The sequence below is a fragment of the Cynoglossus semilaevis genome, chromosome 6, assembly GCF_000523025.1.
Source record: "Cynoglossus semilaevis isolate Cse_v1.0 chromosome 6, Cse_v1.0, whole genome shotgun sequence".
NCBI lineage: Eukaryota > Metazoa > Chordata > Actinopteri > Pleuronectiformes > Cynoglossidae > Cynoglossus > Cynoglossus semilaevis.
Window position 1 is genome coordinate 16,623,557 of NC_024312.1, and position 24,453 is coordinate 16,648,009.

General features: G+C 41.8%; 2 protein-coding genes across 4 annotated transcripts in view; one reads left to right on the plus strand and one right to left on the minus strand.

Annotated features, from left to right (window-relative positions):
• Nucleotides 1-637: 637 nt before the first annotated feature.
• On the plus strand, nt 638-17,235 carry LOC103380454 (potassium/sodium hyperpolarization-activated cyclic nucleotide-gated channel 3-like). 3 transcript variants are annotated; one of them, XM_017032746.2, is made up of 9 exons: nt 638-998; nt 1,663-1,755; nt 7,964-8,387; nt 8,879-9,040; nt 9,710-9,928; nt 10,776-10,922; nt 11,905-12,145; nt 13,583-13,747; nt 14,229-17,235. In XM_017032746.2, exons 3-9 carry the CDS (start codon nt 7,983-7,985, stop codon nt 15,761-15,763), a joined length of 2,874 nt encoding a protein of 957 aa, XP_016888235.1. In that variant the 5' UTR covers nt 638-998; nt 1,663-1,755; nt 7,964-7,982; the 3' UTR covers nt 15,764-17,235. The 3 variants fall into 3 exon arrangements, with proteins under 3 accessions (XP_016888235.1, XP_024912248.1, XP_024912249.1); XM_025056480.1 differs by lacking the exon at nt 638-998 and having other exon boundaries at nt 1,075-1,755; XM_025056481.1 differs by lacking the exons at nt 638-998; nt 1,663-1,755 and adding an exon at nt 1,879-3,753.
• A 1,685-nt stretch (nt 17,236-18,920) lies between these two features.
• Nucleotides 18,921-24,453, minus strand: part of pkmb (pyruvate kinase M1/2b) — a 6,448-nt gene continuing 915 nt past the window's right edge. The window contains exons 2-11 of the mRNA XM_008312449.3: nt 24,263-24,442; nt 24,078-24,169; nt 22,637-22,768; nt 22,357-22,543; nt 21,983-22,253; nt 21,585-21,735; nt 21,353-21,505; nt 20,267-20,433; nt 19,483-19,664; nt 18,921-19,403 (exon numbers count right to left, since the gene is read on the minus strand). Of these exons, the coding sequence (XP_008310671.1) occupies nt 19,297-19,403; nt 19,483-19,664; nt 20,267-20,433; nt 21,353-21,505; nt 21,585-21,735; nt 21,983-22,253; nt 22,357-22,543; nt 22,637-22,768; nt 24,078-24,169; nt 24,263-24,413 (1,593 nt within the window). The 5' untranslated portion in view covers nt 24,414-24,442 and the 3' untranslated portion in view covers nt 18,921-19,296. The remainder of the gene's footprint in view (nt 19,404-19,482; nt 19,665-20,266; nt 20,434-21,352; nt 21,506-21,584; nt 21,736-21,982; nt 22,254-22,356; nt 22,544-22,636; nt 22,769-24,077; nt 24,170-24,262; nt 24,443-24,453) is intronic.

Here is a 24,453-nt window from a genome sequence, read left to right on the forward strand (position 1 = left end):
GTGGAGAAAACCCAAACACACAGAACAGAGAACAAAACATGCAGTTTATGGCCAGAGAAGCTTAGTGGTTGAGCTGTCGATCAGCAAATATAAAATAACTTTACACACATTTTTTTTAATATAGTTTTATAGTTTTATTATATGTTATATGTCTTAACAGTACAAAAATAAACTGACTAGAGTGAAGTCCAAAACATAGATTCCACAGTATCATTTTTTTTTCTTTCTGTAGTCCATACAGAGTCGGAGACGTGTCTGCAGAGCTTCGTATGACTGCTGGAACTGAGGTGTAAAAAAGACAGACACCAGAGTTCTGCTTAAGAATAAACAGTAAGTCTGCAGACAAAGTTGAACATCACTTCTGTTGAAGTTCAACAGAAGTGATGTGATGTTCTTAGAACAGCACAACCTGAAAAAAAAGTGACTGTTAGGATGAAGGTCCGAACTGTTAGACTCTGATGTAGATCCAGATGTTTTTGCATGTGCTGAAAAATGATCAAGTTTCTCTAAAATCCATTAGAAATTATTATATTTTCTAAGAAGACAGTCATGAAGTTGGCCTCAACTGTATCTAAAACGCACACAAGCGCCCTCCACGGACCAGGGTAGAAACATAGAGCAACAGCGCCCTGTGGTGGCGGTTGGTGTCAAAACACTGCTTTCCACTCAACATAAGGAAAGCATTTTTAAAAATATTTTTTCAAGCTAGAACTGACTTCAACTATCTGTTTTAGGGGTAATATTAATTTAATTTAATAATAATTTAATAGCATACATAACGTCTCGAGTAAATGGCATTTCAGAAATTCTGGATTAAAAACAAAAAATAAAGAAAAATATCTCTAGCATGTTTATGAAATATTGTCTATGCAATACACAGCCTCACCTTTAGGGGCGACCAAGTGCATCCAACTGAACTTTTCTTTAACAAATGGGAGATGATAACATAATAAAGACACACAGCTAACACACTTAGCCCAACTCGGAGTCCGTAAACAGTATGTACACAAAAATATAATGTTATACATTGTGAACTATTCGGTGTGGTTTCATTAATAGTAAATTGTTAATTATTCTTTGACTCACTGCTTAAGCACATTTTAGCGTGTGTATTTAGTGTGTATAAGCAAATATCACTGCTAATGATTCCCGCCGGACTTACCGTACACTACTGTTTTTGAATATTTTGAATTTCTAAAGCTGGTTACGTTGATTCTAAAACATTCTAGAAGAACTCTTCAATGTTGTATGATATACATTAAGAGGAAACAGCTCTCACATTAATGTGTAACACCGTTAGCCATAACGCTATCAAAGATAAAACAACTATCACAGCAAATATTAAACAGCACATCCCTGTAACCTGTCAGTTTAATTTTGTTGAAAAGAAACCCAGGAGTTTAATTATAGAACTAACTAATTGATAAGACCTATATTTTAGGGGATAGAAATGACATTTAAAACTGAATTGTTACGGTTGCATATGTAGGCATTTAAAGTAACCCAAGCGTTGTACTTCTAGACATGATGAGGTTATTGTTTAGTACTAAGTCACATGATCCCTTTAATCAGACCTGTCTGTCTGTGTGTTGTTCCTACTATAGCGTCATGTCACTTGTGTCATTACACTCACCTGTGCCCTGTGTTTTCTCTATTGATTAGACTCACTGGTCTCACCTGGTGCCCTGTGTATACAGTACATACCTGTGTTCCCTGCCTCTCTGTTCCTGCCTGGCCTGTGTTCTCTGAAAGTTCGTAAGTCTGTTCACTTTTTGCTCATTTCCCTAGCTCTTCTGAGTCTAGACATAAAGAAAGAAAGTCTTAGACATATTCTAAAACTATTCATTTTATATTATTTAGGCATAACATTTTAGATTTCAGAGCATAATAATAAGCAAAAAAAGAGCATATTTAGATTTGTGTTACTCATTGGTGGTGGTGAACAAATCCAAAGATCTGCAGGATCTTGGTGATACCACATTAGCCAGCACATAGTCAAGAGTTAGTGAGTATTGATGGAGATTACTGTGTACTAAGAAGTACTACCTGTACTGAGGGAAAAATAATTCTCTCACAATCCCAATATGTTAGTTGTTCTGATTGACTTAAAGTGCCGCAAATGTGTTACAGCATTAGAATCACATTGAAAAATCTTGTTAAGCACCAGGGCATTACAGTTGTGTTTATAGCACCCCCTGCAGGAGACGAAGTGTCTTTCTGTTTAGAAACAACAGACAAGGATTTTGTATTATTTTCCTTTAAAATACACATTTTATTTATTCTCTTTAGGTTTCAATCGCATCTAGTCGTGATACTATGTGTATGTCCAGAAAACAACACAATACAACAACGAAGAAAGTATAATTAATAAAATCCAATTAATCCAGGCAACAGCCCCATTATATAAATGTCCATCCAGCAGAACTGAACATAAACCCTGAGCAGGTGGTGACATAGTGTGTGAGTGACATATAGTCTTCCACTACAACACTGTGCATCATCTCCACTGCTGGATCACATCCGTGGGTCGTCGCGTCCACTTGTCCTGACTGGGCGGGGTGAGCGCATGTGGACAGATTAGCTCCATCAGTATCCCTGTTATCAGTGGGATGGATGGATCAGTGATGTCAAGGCTCCCTGGATGCCGAATGCAACAGCTGCGTGCGTCTGTGTCATCACTCCGCACTGTGGGAGATTTTGGTGAGGTGGAGATCATGCTTTGTCATTGAGGAGCTCAGCAGCAGCATTCTCTCATTCCGGCGCGGCACGTCCGACGCTCAACATGCTGCATCCTGATGTTCTCTCGTCTGCGGGCTGTGTGATAACTGGGATTTTCACGCAAATTCTACTCACCTCTTTCACATGACCGTCGGATTGAGGTGGCCACGTAGCGTTGACGCATCTCAATTCCTCGGACCAAGGGGAGAGAGGCACGTCCCGAGTGCCAAATGAGATACCTGTCCTGCGGATGGTGATGCGGAAGATGCGCTGTTACTGTTTTGCCTCCCGTTGCGTCCTGAGTGCACGAGTTTCATGATTTATCCATTTATTTGCCTGAACTACACTTAAAGCCCACACGTTCTCTTTCCTAACAATGGAAAGATTTCAGTCTTCCATGCGCAAAAGGCTGTACAGCTTGCCGCAAAACATTGGGCAAAAAGCGTTCGTGATTGACGAAGGAGAAAACGGCGACAAGGACACTAGCACTAAAAGTATTCGCCTCAAACATTTGTCCTCTCCGTCTCCTGCGAGCAGTTGCAGGAGCATCGAGGAGGCCAGGAGTGAAGACTTGGAGAGGACAGAGGTTCTTGTGAAGACCAACTTGAATGGGGACTGTCGCCTTTTCAGAGGCAGCATCTCTTCCATCACCGGGCGACATCCTCCCGGGTCTGATCCAGCTGAACAGCAGCGCCTCCTCCCTGAGGCTGACGCCTCGGGCAGTGATTCTGCCCACACTGAGCCTGGTCCGGGGGCCCAGCAGCGGGCAACCGGTGGGACGAGTAGCACAGCCGGGCAGGGATCTGTGTTCGACCAGTCAACTTTCATCAAGTTGGAGGGGGCAGAGCAATTAACACCTGAGGATGACAGGCTGTACCAGGCCGGCTTCATGCACCGCCAGTTTGGGGCGATGCTCCAGCCGGGTGTTAACAAGTTCTCCCTGCGGATGTTGGGGAGTGAGAGAGCCGTGGAGCATGAGAGAGAGCGGGTCAAGTCTGCTGGGTTCTGGATAATTCATCCATACAGTGACTTTAGGTAATTTACGTATAAACAAACTTTGTCAACATGCAAGATATAAAATATGAAGCTTTAAAGGGTGCAGTTTATAGTCTTCAGAGATGATCTAAAACCAGTCATTGCCAAACACTGGGCTGTGACCCAAGAATAGGTCGTAGGTGATTTTTGTTGGACAACCAATAGCAGTAAAATCGAAGGGTAATTTGATAATAGTGAGTACTAAAATCACTGAAATTATAATTATTGATATGTTGATTGATATGATAATCCTGTTTGAGGATTGTTAATAAGCAGATTTATGCATAAATATATTACAATTTTGGCTAAATACAGTATTGTCTCACCCTAATTAAGAAAATATTTATGTTGAAAAGAAATGGGAAAGACTAAAGTATAAAAAATAATAATAATCGCCTACTGTTTCACCCTTTAACAGAGCCTGTTGGATTACACAACTGCTTTTCTTTCATGTAATTGTGTTACTTCAAATCATTTTCCTTCACTCTGTAAACTACACAGTGAATATAAACAAAACTTCTATTTAAAAACAATTTTATAAGCATCAGGAAAAGGTGCATGTAGCTGGAATCCTCACATCCTTCAGTCCTAAAATATTAATAAAAAATAAACTCATATGCTTTACAAGAAGTTCTGCCTTAATCAAAGAAATGTAACGTAACAAAGATAATCTGACCAGAGTATTTGTTTAACAGTAAGGAAAGGAAACTCCCTGACTCTTTACATCAGCAGTGTTTCTCACCTTAAAGCAACATAAAGACAGACACATGAAATGAGTGACAAAAATCTGAGTCACAGATTACGATGCAACTTTTCCCTTAATCTTTATATTGCTGTTTATTCAGACAAAGGAAATATGCCGTTCATATTATTTATTATTATTATTATAAGATATTTTGACATTTATTCAAACAATTCTTACCAAGGGTGTCTTTTAGGACGTGCACATTTACATTTTAGTGTACGCTGAATAAACACGTAGCAGCATTCTGATCATCTCAGCTATCAGGGGACTTCTGTGACATTTAACCTTGAGGGTGGCTGTCATCATATCTTCACTGGCATGTTGCATGCAGACATGTGTTACTGCAGTTTTTTTCCCTCCACTCATCTAAATTACACTTTTTTATCGTTTACCAAGGGCAATGGATTACAGAGAGAGCGGCAGGCGCTTGGAAAACTGGTAATCAAAAAAGGGTAACATAACCATTCTAGGTATTAGAAGTACACATCAGTCACATCAGATTATTACAGCACAATTAGTCTAATGGAGCAGGGCCGGTGTGGACAAGGAGAGGACACGTTGCAAAACACTGGACAGACAGAAAGAGATTGAGATTGAAATGAAAACGTTGCTGTCGGGATTCAGGACGTCCAGCTGTTAGATCAGTGTGTGACGTTTCTGTGTGGAGTGGTGTTGGTTTAAAGCGGCGCTTTGGTGACTGCCTCCTGTGGTCTGTTCTGCATTTCCACAGATTCTAAGAAAGAATTCTGTCTGTAACATATATACTGCATGAAAACAAGAGACAAGAAGGAAAATTGACTCATGATAGAGAAATGTAACCTGGTTTCCTCTGCAGCACAACTGCAGATTTGTGGACCATGTTTTTAGATGTTTCTCTCCATATATTTGAAATACCACATTTACTGTTTTGCTCGACTGCACATGTTTACTAAGTTTACTATGTTTTGTTGATTGACTGGTGTTTTTCTTGTGCTGCAGTTTCTTCACGTTAGATAATGGTGGTAGAATTCTAAGAAGGTGCTAATGTGAGGAACCATATACATATATATATGGTATGTCCTAGGTGGCCTCTGTATGTTGTCTGTCCCTTTGATTAAACAAAGTCTCAGATGTTTATTGCATTAATAGTTTTTGTGTCCATGGCTGCAGGAGCATAGACTGTGTTTTGAGTCTGCACACAGGTTAATATGATTGTCAGTGGACCAGAGCCACAGTGCAGGTGTGTGTTAGCCCACTGAGCTGCATGCACGCTGCTGTGCTGCAGCTGATCTCTGGCAGTAAGGAATAAGTATCTCCAGTATAAAAGTGATGTGTTTTTCTGCTGTCCTGATTGATCTAAGCTCCTTTCACCATTTTAAGCCCTTTTGTGTTCACTTTGCCTGTAACTCCCCGCTCTTTGTGTGATCATGGTCCTCGCAACACGTTTGCTCTCTGAGCCAAATAGTGCAAGATTTCACTTTTCCCCATTGAGGGTCCAGGGTCTCTGCACCAGATTTATTTTTTAATGATATCACCAGATTACAGCAGCAGGCTGTCTGATCTGTCAGGCCTGGCTGCTGCATGCACAGTCAGCTGATGAGCAAACAGAAAGGTCTGCAGGACACGTTGCATTACTGCTGTCCTCCGCTCCAGCTGTCCCAGACTTCTGCAGCAGAATGACGTGTGCAGAGAAGTACTTAACATCTGGCTGATGGGAGCTGACTTCTGGAGATGACATGGATTCCCAGGAGATAACGTTGGATTTAGCCAGAGAGGGGAAGAGCAATTAGGACCACTGTGTCACCACAAAGACAACAGGCAGATGGAAGAGAGGAATGTAAATGCTTTGTTTGACAGAGAACAAAAGAAAGCTGATTAGAACAAATGTCCACCTTATCCTTTCTGCTTTTCTTTTTGTGGGATTTCCTTTTCTTCAGGTCATCACATTCACCGTATCAGACTCAGGCACACATGTAGCATTTTTACAACCTCTGCAGACTCTATGAGTTACATCCTGTTCACCACAAAACCATAACAGTTCTGATGAGGGTGTGTTTGTTAGGTTTTTGGCAGATTAATCATTGATTAATTTGGTCTGTGAAATAGATCCCTCATGTAATCACACGCATGCTCGCTCTCTCATTTCACCTTCCCTTGTAAGCAGGCTAGGATATTAATGTTGTGATCAGGATTTTTATGCTCCTGTGGAACATACACCAGGGACATTCTCACTCCTGTTGGTGCAACATTTTGTAACTATTTAGTGTCGTTACCTTTTTCCATTCCTGCACTAAGATGTTCTTTTTCCTACTTAGCTTTTCCACAGCTAAAATGATTAGTGACTCTGATAAATGTTCTGCGACTGGATCTACATTTAGTTTTATTTCAACTGATGGCCATTGGCTATATTTACTATTTTATTTGCTTTTAGCTATTCACGGTATCTTCAACTTCAACTCTCCTTATACTGCAGTATGTAGTTGCCCAGCTTTCTCTTCAATTTTTGTGATACGAAAATCTGTGTGGAATATTTTTTACTTGTAGCTGTAAAGTATCATATTAATGATAGTCTTCAAAGACATTGAAAGCCTACAAATCTCTGTAATTTTCTCGGCCTGTGATATTGTGGCTGATAAAAACACTCCACACCATCTCATCTGCCAGCTTCAGTTATGTATTGGTTACATGGTGTCAGTTTCATGGCACGTTTTCACTGTCCCTAAAATTTGATCTGTAAATAAATCAATACAACTCTTGGACACAATAATGAAAACACATTACTCTTGTAATGTAAACACAACACGGTCCAACGCCCCCTGCAGCCCTCCCCCATCACATTTTTTTTTGCATGCACTAATAACTGGAATTAAAGACACAGTTGCTGACACTAGAGGATTTAAGTAGTTAAGAAAATCAATACTTCCTCATCAGCAGTGAAAATGAATTCCAATAAGCCATTTTTTCCCCTCCTTATCACCGTGGCCCACAGCACAACATTGAAATGAATTGGTAGCTACTGTTGTTTTCTTGTTCAGCTTATACAACAATATCAGTGGCTGTTAATCTGACTTCAGGTCTGTTTCAGTTGTGTAATGAGCTTCATCTTGTCATATCATATAACACATAAATAAGTGACTCAGGCTGAGAGGAATGAACCGGTTCTTCTTGGTTTGTTTAAATGCAACAAATTATAAACTACAATACATATTTAAACATACAGTTAAGGGAGATACATGTAGTCTAAAACTTTTGCACTTTAGTGATGTATATATAAATTCTGCTTTTTTTACCTAGATGTATACCCCTCAACTATGTTATTGTCAAAACAATATCAAAGTCAAAACAAAGTTATATTTGAGGAATTAAGCTTCTTTATGTTGTGAACAAATAATGTTTGATTTTGTTTGAACTGCACTTAGAACATCTGTTTTATTGAAATGAAAAACAAAATGTAAATTCCCGTGTGTGTGTGACTGTGTGTTTCAGGTTCTACTGGGACCTGACCATGCTGCTGCTGATGGTGGGAAACCTCATCATCATCCCTGTGGGGATCACCTTCTTCAAGGACGAGAACACGCCGCCCTGGATCGTCTTTAACGTAGTGTCAGACACCTTCTTCCTTATGGACCTTGTCCTTAACTTCCGTACTGGAATCGTCAGAGAGGACAACACTGAGATCATCCTGGACCCGCAGCAGATCAAAATCAAGTACTTGAAGAGCTGGTTCGCGGTGGACTTCATCTCCTCCATACCTGTGGACTATATCTTTCTTATCGTAGAAACACGCATTGATTCAGACTTTTACAAAACGGCCCGGGCCCTGAGGATCGTACGCTTCACCAAGATCCTCAGCCTACTGCGGCTGCTGCGTCTCTCTAGACTCATCCGCTACATCCACCAGTGGGAGGAGGTAGAATCTCTACTTGGTTCATGTATCTCAAATAACCACATTTGTTTAAAAAAACATTATTTTAGTTCATTTACATATACATTTCCACATTTTTTTTGCCATGAAATAATTACAACCTAATTTGTGTGCACCTCCTTGTCCACAGTGTAGTTCAAAACAAAGGTCCTCAGCCAAAGCCGTTAATTTGTTGCTCCTTCTAAAGCTACTCTCTGATACTGTATTTGCCCGTTTTATCTTTTTGGTGTAATTCCAGCTGAGGATGAAATCCCGGTAGGCCGTTAATGTTGCTGGGAGATTGTTATGCAACAGTGGAGCAGATTAAGAACATTGTGGTCTGTGGGCCTCTCTTCATCAGCCCACACAGCACCTACTGTGGATTTGAAATCCTGTGATTGCATGAGAGACAATTGACATTTTCTAGATTTACTGTATTCATAAAGAGATGTGTGCTGTTGTGTCACTTACATAATGGACCATAATCTGTGCCACAGGTTTTCCATATGACCTATGATCTGGCCAGCGCCATGGTGCGCATCATGAACCTGATTGGGATGATGCTGCTGCTGTGTCACTGGGATGGCTGCCTGCAGTTCCTGGTACCAATGCTGCAGGACTTCCCTCCTGACTGCTGGGTCACCAGAAACAAGATGGTGGTAAGTAGAGGCACGTTTGTCCTTTAAAAGTTACAGAAGCTTTTTATACTGTGACTGAGGGCTAACTACAGTATAAACACACTAAGTGATTGGGTCACTTGGTGCATGAGCAATCCTGTAGTTTATAGATTTGAACCTCAACACTGAGACACGGCCATTTAGAAACATTTCCATCACAGTCTGATAATAGTATTGCAGTTTGTTGAGTGTCTTCAGGTTCGAATGATTCTTTCCTAAATCCTTTAAGAGCTTTAAAACCACCATTACACAGATCATTAGCAGCTGGGTTGATTACAGGAGGTCTGTGTTGGATTTAACAACTTTCAGTAGAGAAGGAACTAGGGAAATATGACAAACCTCAGTCATTAAAGAGAAAGGGAAATTTTGGTTGTATTGAGTGTTAAAAAACCAGTAAAGATCTTCAAATGTATTTGAAGACAACCTCTAATTACACCTATTCTGATGTACATAGAAGTTTGCCCAGATATGGTCATTCTGTCGCCTATTCTGTCACCTCCAAATTCTTTTGGGCCTTTTTTTAAATTAAAATGATAGAATCCTCATCTTAATCCATCTGAAAACCTAAAATGCCCTCTTACTCAGAGGAAGTGCTGCAGTAATGAAGTTGTGGCTCAAGAAAAACTTTTTTCTCCTCCACATGTTTCACAGAACGACACTTGGGGTCAGCAGTACTCCTACGCTCTCTTCAAGGCCATGAGTCACATGCTGTGCATAGGCTACGGTCTGTATCCACCTATAGGAATGGCAGATGTGTGGCTCACCATCCTCAGCATGATCGTGGGCGCCACCTGCTTCGCCATGTTTGTGGGGCATGCCACTGCACTCATTCAGTCCCTGGACTCCTCCAGGCGGCAGTATCAAGAGAAGGTGAGGGCTCTCATGATTCATGTTCACCAATATAGAAAACAAATCTCTGCTGCCGTTAGTTTGTAAAGTATTGAGAGGTTTTACTTTCTGCCTCAATTTATCCATTCACTCAAAATGTTGGATTCATCTTAATGTGTATTTCAGCACATTTAAATTTGTGGAGAAAATGATACGATTATATGCAACGTCAACAGTATGTTGTTCAGCGTTGGGTGTGCCAGACACTGTTGATTCTACCTGTTCAACACTGCTTTCCTCACAGTACCAAAGTCCTGTTGCAAAGCACTTGTAATAATATAGTGAGAATGTTAAGAAGTCATGGTCTATCATGTATAATATAAACTATTTGCATATCTAGTGACAGTACTAACTGATAACAAAAACACGCTGCGTTCCCCTTAAACACAAACAGATCTTTTCATTGTGTAAATTAAACACAGTCTGGAAAGCATCAAAGGTGATTAAACGCCAACAGTAATAGTAAACTAGACAGAAGACAGGATGCAGGACAGAGCGCTGGTGTAAACAGTGACCATACTGTCCTGGTAGAGAACACTGCTGAAGGACACAGTCGTTAATGTTATTAGCTGCAGCCTGCAGAGCAGGACTGTACATGTCAGATGGGGCAAAGACACAGCACTGCACTCTGGGCAAGTCTCACAGATGGCGTGACCGCCCGATATCCACGTAATGAGACTCAGACGCACTGTGGTCTGAGCCAGCGAACCAATCAGTTTAATAATTGTATTATTCCACGTTAATCTGCTCTTGGATTCATCATATCACATTGACAGGTGTGTGAAGTTTGTTGTCACATTTAATAATTGTGTTTTTGTTGTGTGTACAGTACAAACAGGTGGAGCAGTACATGTCCTTCCACAAGCTCCCAGCTGACATGCGTCAGAGGATCCATGACTACTACGAACACCGCTATCAGGGCAAGATGTTTGACGAGGAAAGCATTTTAGAGGAGCTGAACGAACCGCTGAGAGAGGTCAGATTTCATCTGTGCTGAGTTGATGCTGAGCTCTGACACCAAGAATTGAAGTTTCAGGCTTTCTTTTTTTTTTTTGCTTTTACTTCAGAATTGCAGTATTAGTTGACCATATTTTAAAGTACAGCGGCGCTTTGGCCCAGAGGCAATGTCTCTGTCATTGGTGTGGAACCCCAGGGTTCACCTCCTGGGCAAGTTTGAATCCCGGTTAGGGCGGTTGGTACCTTCCAGTGGACTCACCACCCGCAGGAAGGTTTAAGGGGGTTGGTACGATGGATGGATGGATGGATTTTAAAGTACACATAAATAGTACCTGACCTATTACTTTTATGCCTATATGACTAAAAGGATGTTTTAGTGCTAGGAAACACTACTGTGGCGTCATGAAATGCTCTAAATTGTTTGTAGTTATCATAGTTGTTATTAATGTAATCCGAGCTGCTCTGAGTGGTAATGTTAAACGCCATCTAATCAGATTAAAGTGAGTGGAGATTGTGTGAGGGATGAGCACTTCATGAACCAATCTGCTTTTATAATGATTGCTACAAATGAGATTAAGATACATCTGTTTATAGTTAGCATTCGTTGGCATTCGTTAGCATTCATTTACAGTATGATGTCTTACTTACTGCTTATGCAGAACATGACTGTCTCTCCCACAGGTAATACTCGTGTAGCCTGATGTGCAATTGTGTTAAATACGACAACAGTTATCTTAATTATTGTCCGTTTAGTAAAGATAAAATATTCCACTGTGGACTAGAGGTTGTTTTTTCATCATGAAATAATCTGAGTGAATATTTATAATCTCTCCTGTTAATCCTTTGTGTTCACTGTTAATCACTAGACCGATGTATTAATTACGTTCTTCCTGTGATAACGTTAATGCAGTTATACTGGCAGTACTGTGCACCACGTCTATGACAGCTGTGTCAATGTCTTATGTTTGCTGAAACCTTAATCGCCTTTTTCTCTCCTGCAGGAGATCATCAACTTCAACTGTCGTAAGCTGGTCGCCTCCATGCCTCTCTTCGCCAACGCAGATCCAAACTTTGTCACGTCCATGCTGACCAAACTGCGTTTCGAGGTCTTCCAGCCAGGTGACTTCATCATCAGAGAAGGAACCATCGGCAGGAAAATGTACTTCATCCAGCATGGTGTGGTCAGTGTATTGACCAAGAACAGCAAAGACACCCGGCTGACTGATGGCTCTTATTTCGGAGGTAATTTCCACAGGGATGCTGTAATTCAATTGCTTTGTGAGCAGGTGGGTCGCTGTGTCTTAACAGCTCAGTTTGACACATTTTACTGGTCATTGTTACAAAACATAGGGTGGATTTTTTAGTAGACTTACCCACACAATAGACCAAGGTAGAAAGACACATAACTGACCACTCACATTGATCCTCTGTGCTTCTATGAGCAGAGAAAAACATGTGTAGCTGTTAGCTCAGGGATGATTTATTCCAGATTTTAAAATGATCACAAGAACGGATGATTGAGTAAATGAATGATACATACTGTATGTACAATTTAAATCTAACAGGACATTTCCAGTATAAAAAGAAAAATTTAGTTTCATATTGCATCCAAAAAAAGTGAAAATTGATCTACATTTGACAGTACTGTTTTACGGCTGCAAAAGACTGGGTGAATTTTTTTTTCTTGCCATTTCAATTGTATTGCATATGCTGTGTATACAGTGAGTCATTTTTGAATGTAAACAAAATAAAGTGAACATTTAAGTGATTTATTTCACATGCACTTTGCACGCAACCTTTACAGAAAGGAAACATCAAACTCTCATGTTATGTTACTGTATCATCTTACTGTGTATCAGCAGGGGGCAGGTGTGGGGTAGTGAAGGGTGTCTCTGGGTCTTATTTTGGACACTCAAATTAATTTATTTTAGTAATGTTAATGGTTCTTTATCTCTTTACTGGCCTGAAAAGGATTAAGTGGTAGAAGATGAACAAATGAATGTTGGCAGATACATTTTCCAAGTGTTCATCTATCAACTTGTCATTTATTGCCAGGATGGATATATATTAGTGTCTTAGGAAACTGCTACTGATTAAAACATTACTCTTACATAAATAAATTAGAACACATGACCACCCACAGAGAAAAGATCTATTTTCATGTTTACCCAGCATCAAAAACAACGTGATCACCTTATCAACATAAATACAGATGGTGAATGAGGACAGAACAGTTGTTCCTCAGACCAACATGTCAGGACCTACGAACAACAGAAGAACTCAGAAAACAAACCCCACAAGGTCGTATGGATTAAAACAACGAACAACAAAGACAGAGAATGGAACCTTAACACATCTGCCTGAGAGAAATGTGTAATTTATTTCCTATTTTAAAAAGACATGATTTTTTTTTTACTGCTCTGTTATGACAGATTGGTTCAGGACAAACTTTAAGCTGCAGATATTTCATTACCTCTGTGGGATTCAGAGACATCTGTCTGCTGGGTCTCATACAGATATGACTTTCATTAGTAAACGGATTTCAACAACCAACTCCTCTGAACTGTGTCACAGCTTGAATCATACATCATTTCATCTCAATTTTTAAATTATGTTTATTAATAAATATTGTGGGTTTTCTTATTTATATTTTATATATTTGGTTTCACCTCTGTTTAGAGATTTGCCTGTTGACACGAGGCAGAAGAACAGCCAGCGTTCGAGCTGAGAACTACTGTCGGCTGTACTCTCTGTCAGTGGACAACTTCAATGAGGTCCTGGAGGAGTATCCAATGATGAGGAGAGCCTTCGAGTTGGTGGCTCTGGACCGGCTGGACAGAATTGGTTTGTTTTTCACTAAGTATTTAATCAATCTAATACATTAAAAGACCACATTATACATTGATAATAGAGTCTGTTCCAGCTGTTTGAAAAACACAGCAGTGTTTAACAAATGCCACAAGTGCTTCCTTTTCAAATAGACTATAAATAATGGCTCCTCTGCTTTTTTATGCAATGTAATATTTCGGGAAAAAAGGTCAAGGGTCCAAAGGATCATTTTAACTGGGTGGTTTTTCTTCTTAACAGAGACATGCAGGAGTTTCCAAAACAAGTACAGTTGTTCAGTAGTAAAAAAAAAATGATATTAAAACTATATTAAAACATGAACCTGGTTTTTCACTGTTTGTTGTTAAATTTATGGTGACCTAAATTTAATATGTCTAAAAAACATCTTATTTTAAAATCGTGAATCATATCGTATTGCGAGTTGAGTTCATTGTTAGATGCCTAATTATTATAAATGTCATTATTCATGTCTTTATAGGCCAGAGGAACTCTGTTCTTCAGCACAAGGTCCAGGACCACCAAAGTTCTGGTACACTGAATCTCCAAGAGAATGAGATTATCCAAAGAATAGTCCAGCATGACCGTGACATGGCCCAGTGCACGCAGCTGATTCAGACCAGCGCTGCACACAACCTCCCTGCTCCGTCTTCAGCCACCCCGGTCATCTGGGCCCCTTTGGTTCAGGCCCCGCTCCAGGCTGCTGCAGCCACCACTCCTCTGGCTCTAGCCTTAGCTCATCATTCCCAGCTTCCTCCAATCCTGTTCCACCATTCTTTGGCTTCAGGCGCTGCCTCTCTGAAGGAAGCCCTCGGTCAGCCAATGAAAGGCCCTATTGGAGCCACCACGCCCAGCAGCTGTGGTTCAGGGCCCAGTTCTCCTGTCAGTTGCCCTAAATTCCCTTCTGGGTTGGAGACTCCTACACCGGCATCTCTCAGGACTCAGCATCTCTCCACTGGGCCATTGTTACCCACAGTGACATCCCACCCCATCTTCACCAGCAGCCTGCAGCCCCTGGCCCCTCTGCCAACACCTCTGCAACACCCCCCCCACTCAGGCATAGCCTCAGCCTTCCCCATCAGCCAGGCCACCGTCTCCTACACCTGCTCTGCGAAGCTTCATTCACAGCCCTTCCATGGAGCCATGACTACACCACCTCACCCTTTTGGTTTACTCCAGCAGGGGGCACCAGGGAGGCTAGCAGTGAGATTCCCTCCACCCTCAGTCTCCACCTTAAACCCCCTGATCTGTAGTTCAGTCGGCCCCTTACTAACCCACCTACAGCAGTCCGTCCACCCCACACTACAGCCAGTGGGTTCTGGCCATGACAGAGCGGGGAGGACACCTAGTGGTCCAAGCTTTGTGAATGTTCCCTTCAGTACCAGCACTCAGAGCACCAGCCGGGTCATACATCCTGCATCTACAGCCGGAGCTGCTGCCTCTCTGGCCCAGCACAGTCTTGCAGGTCTCCAGTCTGTGTTCCTCCCACAGGTTCTACCTGACCATTCTGCTCTGGCATCACTGGCCCAGTACGGCTCTGCAGACGCCTCCCCCTCCTACACCCCTCCCCTCCAGAGTCCTCGGATTCAAAGCCCCGTGAAGGGAAGGACAGTTGACCACGGTGAGATCCCCAGCACGGTGGGCTCTCAAAGGTCCCTCACACCTCAGACTTCATGTCCTCCAAAGGCGTCCTGTGCCCTCAGTGAGGGGACAGAGACCTCTGGAGATCTCTTCACGCAGGAAGTAAAAACTATCTCAGGCTCTCACAGCTCGCTGCAGCAGGAAAGGCCCTTGGCCGTGTGCAGTTTCATAGAAGGAGCTTCAGGGGCATCGAGCTCCTTCTCTTCCCTCGTGGCCGTCAGTAAACCCTACAGTCCTGTCCCCGGTCAACCCACGCCTGTAAGTCGGACACATTCAGGGCCTGAACCTCAGGAGCAGCCTGGTGGTGTTCCCTCTCCCCATGCTCAGATAATAGAGACCAAACACAAACAGTCTACTCTTCCCTCCAACTTGTGAGGTTCAGACACACCCTCCACTGACGGCCGAACAATGAGGGGAAGCTCTTCGTCCTGGTCATTAGAAGTAGGAGGGTGTGTTGTCATTTAGACTCGAAGCCTCTGGTGGTTTTTCATCAGAGAGAATTCATAGGTAATAAAAACAATGACAGTTCCTTCTCTTACAAATAATTCTTTGAATATAAAAGAATAAATAAAAAAAGTGATAAATGATGGACATGTATGTATAGCACCTCTCAAAAATAGTTTTGTGTATTATAACTACACTCCTGACGCCCTCCTGTCCAGGCTGTTTTTGTGTAACTTTTTAGTGAGGCCCATCTAGTTGAAAGTCTAGTTATAACTGAAACCAAAACAATCGTCCTTTATTTACTACTTCCCCACCACTCAGCATATCACGTGACCTCCCCCCCTGGAAAATGTGAGCAGGCAGACAGCGCACTTTGCTTTCTTGAATATTTAAAAGTTTGATGAAGTTGTGTCTTCCAAGATTCACGTTTTAGCAATATTGCACACCGAAGTGGGTCTCATAAAGTCAGTTTAAAAACATCAACGTAACGAATATGCTGTCAGTGTTGGAGACATGTAGGTATTATTGAACGTGTTAAAATGGAAGGCAACCATTTCCATTTTGGACGTCCACAGCTGCAGCCACACAACTGACGCCAACTCTTTTCAGTCCAACACTGATTCTGGTACAGAACATACATCCAAGCCAAGGTCTGTGTGCCACTAGCATCATATGCAATAATCTGTGTTTTTCTATGTTTTACAAAGGTACTGTGAACTGAAGCATTTGTTGAGTGAAACTCTGTTGTTCGTTAAAACAGATTAACTTGAGGAAATCAAGCAATTGTGGATAATCATATATCCTGAAACCAGCCATGCACTGAGAGTGATCTGAATGTCTTTTTGTTTTTTCTTTGCACAAAGGGCTAAAAGCAGTTACATGTGCAAATGGTTATTAAAAACCCCGATGAGTCGTACTGCTGCATATGTACCTCTGTCATTGTTCATTATTGAAGCGTTAATCTTTATTTATGTTGTTAATCTGTTACTGCATGGTCATTTTGTGGACAACCCATACTACATATAATTATGTTTTAAAGACTCTTACATCCTAATACGTCCATGTGTTGACACTGTGCTTCCCTCTCTATCTCTGCTGATACCAGCTGTGCCCAGGTACAACGTCCACTCCAGTAACTCCAGCTGCATTTTTTATATATATATATGTTTTTGCGTTGATTTGCTGTGAACCATATGAGAAATGGACGTAGCCATTCAATTGCAGTCGTGTTGACCTGGAGTCAACTGGAAGTAGGAATTAACCTCTCAACGGCGACTAATGAGACGACACACTCAGTCTAACACGTCACTATTAGCCATGTGAAATCATACTGTTGAACTGTGACAATAAGATGGGAAAATTGACAACAATGGACACGACTGGAGAAGGAAAATCTTCAACGTGGCAGGAGAGAAGCAAAAGTACAAGAGTTGTGTTCATAATGTCAAGATCAGGCAGAGGAGGAAACACTAAGAGTAGGTAGAAAATCACAAGTCAGAAACCAACACATGGAGATGACCAGAAAAATATAAATAAATAACAAGAACTGAGGACAAATGCTTAGAGACAGGCAGTGAGAAGAGGTGAGTGAGGGGAATATATACAATCAGGGGAGGAGTTAACGAGACACAGGTGAGGATGGTGATCAGGTGATCACCGTGGAGGAAGACAGGAACACAGGAGCTGTGGACACCTGAGCTCTGTACTGGAGCACCTGGGAAAAGAAAAGAAATACAGGGTGAGACACAAAGAAACTACACTTTGTGTCCCTCTTGGGTGGCTTTCATCTGGGCGTTCCAGTTTCCTTTCACATTCCAAAATCAGGGAGATTGCAAATTGAGGTAGGATTAATTGACCAGTTATTGTTAGCATAGGCTTGACTGACTTTAGTCTTTGTATTCTGTGCTGTAACAAACAAAGGAACTGGCTGTGATGTTCACCGTCACCTGATATCAGCTGGGACCGGCTCCAGCTCCTCTCATTCAACAAAAACACTAAACATGTATTAATTGCGACCCCTGCAGGAGACAACAAGGAAGTATCTTCAACTGTGTTACAGCCAGAATAATTGATCATTGAGTTCCCATGGGAAATTCACTGACGTGTGACTTGTTGTTGACCTCATTACTGCATCACAGAAACTAGTTTCAGTTCGTCTTTTCACGAGAACATCCAATTATAAACAACAATGAAATTAAAGGAAAAATTGATACTGTGTGCATTTTACACCTCAGAGGAACATCTCATCTACAGAGGAAATTTCAGTGAACACATGGCTATGTCCATTTCTTGTAGACGGTCTACTCCTGCGACTTACGAAGGGAGGAAGAGAATTATCTAATCATTACTCTTCTCTTTCAGCCCTGCATCGCTGCAACACCTCAGATTGAACTCAGACCGAGTGTTCGGTTGCTCCAAGTGCATTCAGAGACAATAAAGGTAATAATGTAGTTCAGAAAGTGTAACACATTTCTTAATTCCCATATATTTATATCTAGATTTACAGACACTTTTTTGGACCTGATGATTCCATCACACGTGTGTGTTAGGCACATTTTGCTTTAGCCTCTGAATTATATACAATAAAAAAAGATGTGATTATGATGTGTGTCATGGCTGGTGACTGTTTCCCAGACCAGAGTTTGTCTAAGAAATCCTGGAGAACTGGAGTTTTCAAAATAATTTTAGTAGTTTTATTAAGGTAAATACTTGGCCCTTGCAGTGAAGATTTGTGTTTCCCGTTACACGATTTAAAAAAACAAAACAAAACAATATTTTCACTTGAAGGAATTTGTCCAATTGCTTTTTTTTTTAGAGTTTCTGAACACCATGGCCAATCATTCAAAGCTTTTTCTTTTTTAGCTAAAAACCTCTCTGGCAACACCAGAGTAACTGTTATCTTATTATTCTTATTATCACATAAACTAAATTAGAATAAATTAATTAGAATACAATATTTAGTCCCTTACATCCCACAATGGAGAAATTTGTTAAACTGTCTTACTAGATCTTCACTAAAGACCTTTAAGAGGATCTAAGAAATGTTTAGATGCACAAACCAGTAGGACAGAGACAAAGAGACAACACATTATTGACCCAAGGAAACCTTTAATGATGGATGCCAGGTCAGAACAAAAAGATTAACGATCCACTTTTCACTTTTGTTCATGGTTCCAGAAAAAAACACAAAACCAAGTGTGTGCAGGGCAAGAGTGTGACAGAGGGATTTCCACTGAAAGGTTTTGAGTTCAGTCCTGGCAACAGGAATTAGACAATAAATTGCACGTATTGTGTTTTGACAGGAATCATGGTGTTACTGTCGATGGACGACAACATACAAAAAAAGAATGGTGTTACTTTCGACTTCCTGATGATTAAAAATAACCAGCAGACTACTGAAGTCTTCTTAAGGGGTTGCAGGTTACAAAAAAGCTGGAGTGGAGACTGGTGTCCTTAGAAGACGTTCAAGGAACCAGGACAACTCTCATGGTGTTGGTGTAACCAGAACCTGGGCGCCAGCCGGTCACAACCAGGGCCATGTCACCGGGCTTGAGGAAGTTGCGGTGTTTGCCTTTAGAGGGAAACAAAGAGTGAAGATAAACGAAATAGTTTTTATACATTAAAAAAAAAATCCCACTTCAGGCACTTACCAACTTCCAGGGCAAAGTTCACACGGAGGTCAACATCCTCAGCCCAGACGTCACAGGCGGGCTTGGTGTAGAGGACAGGGTAGATGCCACGGTACAGGTGAGCCTGGCGTGCAGCCTGGCCGCTACGGGTGACAGCGATGATGGGGGCACGGGGTCTGTACTTGGACAGCATGTGAGCAGACCTGCAGAAAACAGGCACAGGTGAAGACAAAGACACTGGTCTGGATAAGGACTAGTCAGAAAATGGTACCCATATTAGAGGTGTTTAAGTTCATGTGAGTACTGCACTGTACTGCACTGTACTGAAGTACAGTCCTGATCAGTGAAAACTGTCAGTCAGAATGAGCTAAGAGATGCATCAGAGCTCCGATGAGTAAAGTGGCAGTGCAGAGTCAGGAGATGAACCTCATCAGCAGAGAATCATTTCACATGTACAGCAGTCATGTGACCTCACGTTAATACAGATCTTGTGATTAAAGTAGCTTTGGGTTGAGCCATTATCAGGAGTAAATCCGCCCGGCTGACAGTGATACGTCTGCTGTGTCATGTGCCGTGAGGATGAACTTCCAAATGGAAGGGAATGAAGAGAGAGTTAAAATTATCGCTCAAAATGTCAGGGTTCAGTTCTTAAAAGGTCAGGATGGAAGCACAGTTTGTACTGTGAAAGCTGTTGAACTTTTCACATGAGCCTGGTGGCACACACAGGGTGGAGCAGACTGGGAGGAGTGTCTCCAGCTGCTTTGTTCCCAGCAGAGGACATTAAGACACGTTCCCTCATTCTCACCTGCCAGTCTTGGTGAGGACAATGATGGCGCTGGCGCAGCACTTGAAGGAGGCCTCGACGGTTCCAATAGCGATGGACTCTGTGGGGTCACGAGTCAGATGGGTGGTGCGACGCAGCTCCTCGAACATTTGCCTGTGGAACATGGCTGCCTCAGCCTCACGGGCAATCTGAACGTGTGAAGGAATAAATGTCCATTAGTTAGAGTTAGAGAGAAGCCAGTTTTAGCTGCAGAGGTTAGTTTGTATGTCTTCATACCTGAGACCACACTGAGACCTGAAGCTAAATATCAGCGGTGGCCATGATGTCCTGTGACTGATGCTGTGCACTGCAGGTCCTCACACACACACACACATGCCAGCTGAGTGATACAATGACACAGAAAAAGCACAATGCAAATAACACAACGAACAAGCAGTTAGTGCCACGGGTTTGTTTATCCACCAAACAAGTAACTTAAAATGGGTATATTTCAAGTAAAAGTATTCATTTTTACTTTTGCTTATGATAAATAAGCAGAAAAATAAGACATATGTTGATATGCAAAATATTTGACTGTATTAATTTGGTAATGATCTGCAGTAAAATGTACTTTACTGTACATTTGTGTAGAAGTAGAAGTATAACATATCTATATAATAATGTGCATTATAGTATAAAGAATGATTAGTAGTTGTCTTTTCAGAAAAAAATAGCTAGATGTTTAAAATAAAAAAGTAAAACAAGGTTTAAAACTAAAAGTAAAACCAGTATATTTTTTACTCATTACTTAAGATAAGCCCAGAAAAAAACTTTCAATTTAGCAGAAATTGACCAAGAAAAATATCAGTGTGAAAGGTACTAAAAGATTTTAATGGCATTCTCAAATTTTCCCGAAGCCTTTGAAAGCATCATATTAGTTTTTTAACCCTACCAGCAGATCTGAGTGCATGTTGCTGCTACATTTCCATTACACACAGATTATAATGACTGCAACATTAGTGTCATCTTTCATTGCTGCTCTGAAAGATACACTGTGTGTCATGCATCTACACAGGTATGTTACCTGGTACAGTACTAATGCACTGGGACCAGGAAATGTGCTCTCACCATGTGCTGTGTGCGCACAGCCTCCAGAGGGTAGTCTCCCTTAGCGGTCTCACCACTCAGCATGATGCAGTCATTGCCGTCCAGCACAGCGTTGGCAACATCGCTGGCCTCAGCGCGGGTCGGGCGGGGCTTCTTGGTCATGCTCTCCAGCATCTGTTGAAACAGAAACAGTCTTGTAAAGTGTGCTTCTGTCAACACCAAACTCTGTCCTCTGCTGAATAACATTACTGACCTGTGTGGCACAGATGATTGGCTTGCCAATCCTGTTGCATCTGCCAGTCATCATCTTCTGGGCAATGAAGACCTTCTCTGTTGGGATTTCAATGCCCAGGTCACCGCGGGCAACCATGATGCCATCACTGGCCTCCAAGATCTCATCAAACCTGAGAAATACATGGAGAACAAACAAAAAAATGTTCATCGTGTGATGTTCAAGGTCAGGAAAATAAATATGTCAGATGGAATCAGTGACTAGTAAAGCTGTTGTTGCGGATGTCAACTGCAGCATCAATACAATGTCTTAATTCTTTAAACCATGTGGAACAAAACGTTCATCTCACTGCCCTTGGGAACAAATACAGTTTTATTTGAACATTTCCCTCAGGACAGCTCTGTGGATGCTGCACTTACCTGCGGACGCCCTCGTGGTTCTCCAGCTTGCTAATGATCTTGATGTCCTTGCCCTTCTCGCCCAGCACCTTCCTGACAGCATGAACGTCGGCGGCCTTGCGAATGAAAGAGGCGAAGACCATGTCAACACCCTGCTCCACACCAAACTGCAGGTCCTGAACGTCCTTCTCAGACACGGCGGGGAGGTCGACGGCAGCTCCAGGCAGGTTGACACCCTTCTTGCTGCCCAGCATACCGCCGTTCTCGATCTCGCACATCAAGTAGTCGCTACCTGTGGCCAGGCACAATAAGGTAGAGAAGCGCATTTCCACAGCTAAGCAGAAGAGAAAACCAAAGTGATGTAAAAAAAAAAAACACATTGGTTGTTTACTTACCAACTTCTTTGACCTTCAGGGAAATCAGACCGTCGTCAACAAAGATATGGCTTCCAATCTCCACGACTTTGGTGATGTTCTTGTAGTCGAGCCACAAGACTTTTTCATCACAGTTGTCCTTGTACTGGTCACTGAGTGTCAGCTTGATGGTTTGCCCCTTCTTCAACTCAACCTCAGCGGTGCCGCTCTGAAATGAATAGTTTGTTCATGGTCAGGCTCAACTCCGTGTCAGAATAATCAATCATTTTATATCAGACTGAGTACGCTAACAGGAACTTACACCCTTGATAAGTCCAGTCCTGATTTCTGGTCCCTTGGTGTCAAGAGCAATGGCGATTGGTCTGTAGTCCACAGACCCTTGTCCAAAGCTCTCAGCTGCGTCGCGGACATTCTTGATGGTCTCGGCGTGGTACTGTATGGTGCGAGGTGAGGTGACAGTGAAAAAATATAAATATATACAAAATCAAATATATATATATATATATATATATTATGAGTCCTGTGGATTTCACGCCGCTGGTTACAGAAGTGTGGAATGACAACAGCAACACGTTCTCGGACGTGACATTGTTTTTTTTAGTGAAGCAAAAATAGCTGCACACAAACCACCAGCTATTAATAAACCCTTTCCCAAACATCTGAGCTGTGGCTTTAAGGCAGAGTCAGTCTCCTACAAGTGTTCTGATGAGGCAGCCAACTTAAACAAAGCTGTGCTCTAAAAATGTTCAGCTAACAAGATACAAAAACCGTCGTAGGTCTGTGGAGCACCTTCACACCTACTGACTCACAGCTGTTGTCTTAGTTGTTCACTCTTGTAGATCATCTCCATCTAACTCTACACCTTCTCACTTTTACTTTTATCTGTGAATATTTCTTCTTCAGCAGTACCTTTACTAACCACCTTAACCTTTCTGGTCTGACCTTTGTCAGTATCAAATAATGCACCTCTTCATTTTGCTGGTAGCTTTCAATAAAACTAAGGTTATTTTCATGTCAAAAAGCAACAAAGAAAATAAAAAGCTACAGGAAGTAATGACCATGACGTGTGACGTTCATAACAAACACATTGCTGTGGCTTCTCTGTGTGCCTTCTGCTTGTCCTATTAATAACTGCACTAAAAACTGACACACCAATGAGACAGAGGTCAAGTTTGTAACTGATTATGTAGGAGGAAATCACTAGACTCTTCTTTTTCTGAAACTTTGACCAAGAACTCTTTTAATATTTGTATCACTGACATGCAGATATTTCCCCCCATGCTTTTTAATGCTACACTGCTGATCTAGGTTACAGTATAGTGTAGTACACTCATCCACCCAGTGTGTTCATACTACAGCTGATGGTGACAGTGAAAAAGGTCAGCATCAGAATTCTCAGAGACATGACTTTTACGTTTATGGGGTCAGTAGTATAAGGTCTTGGCCACGATGCAGTCGACCTCCCAAATCAAGCTTCAGCTGAGAGCCAGCAGTGGTGGGAGAGGGAACAAGCTCGCAGATCACATTACAATCAGCAGGCACTCTAAAGGGTAAACCCACGCTGACGAACTGGCAGAGGGCAAAGCTGCTGTTGTGGCAGCGTCCATTGTCCTCAAACTCTCAAAAATGTTGTGCTACTAGACTTGGCTAAAGAAATGAATGGTCATCTGGTGTCCAACAATCCCAAAAGTGTCCATGAAAGTTCTAACTGGTTCAAAGGGTAAATGGAGGTGTATACCCACCTCATGTGTGCCATGAGAGAAGTTCATTCTTGCAATGTTCATCCCAGACTTGATCATTTCCTTCAGTTTCTCCACAGACCTGCTGGCAGGTCCTGCATGGACAAATTGACAAGTGAATCAAATATAGGATTTGTTATAGGACAGGACATGCGCTGCATTAGTAATAGTATTTGGAAATGTCTCACCAATGGTGCAGACGATGCCAGTGTTGCGAGAGACAGCGGGTTCGGAGTCGATGTTGAGCAGACACATGTGCTCGATGAAAGTGTCGGCCATGGCAGCGTGGAGCTGCTGGGTCTGCATAATGGAAGAGCCGGCTTCCTTTGTCTTCATCATGGTTGGATCTGTGTTTGTGGGGAAATGTCCTGTGAAGACA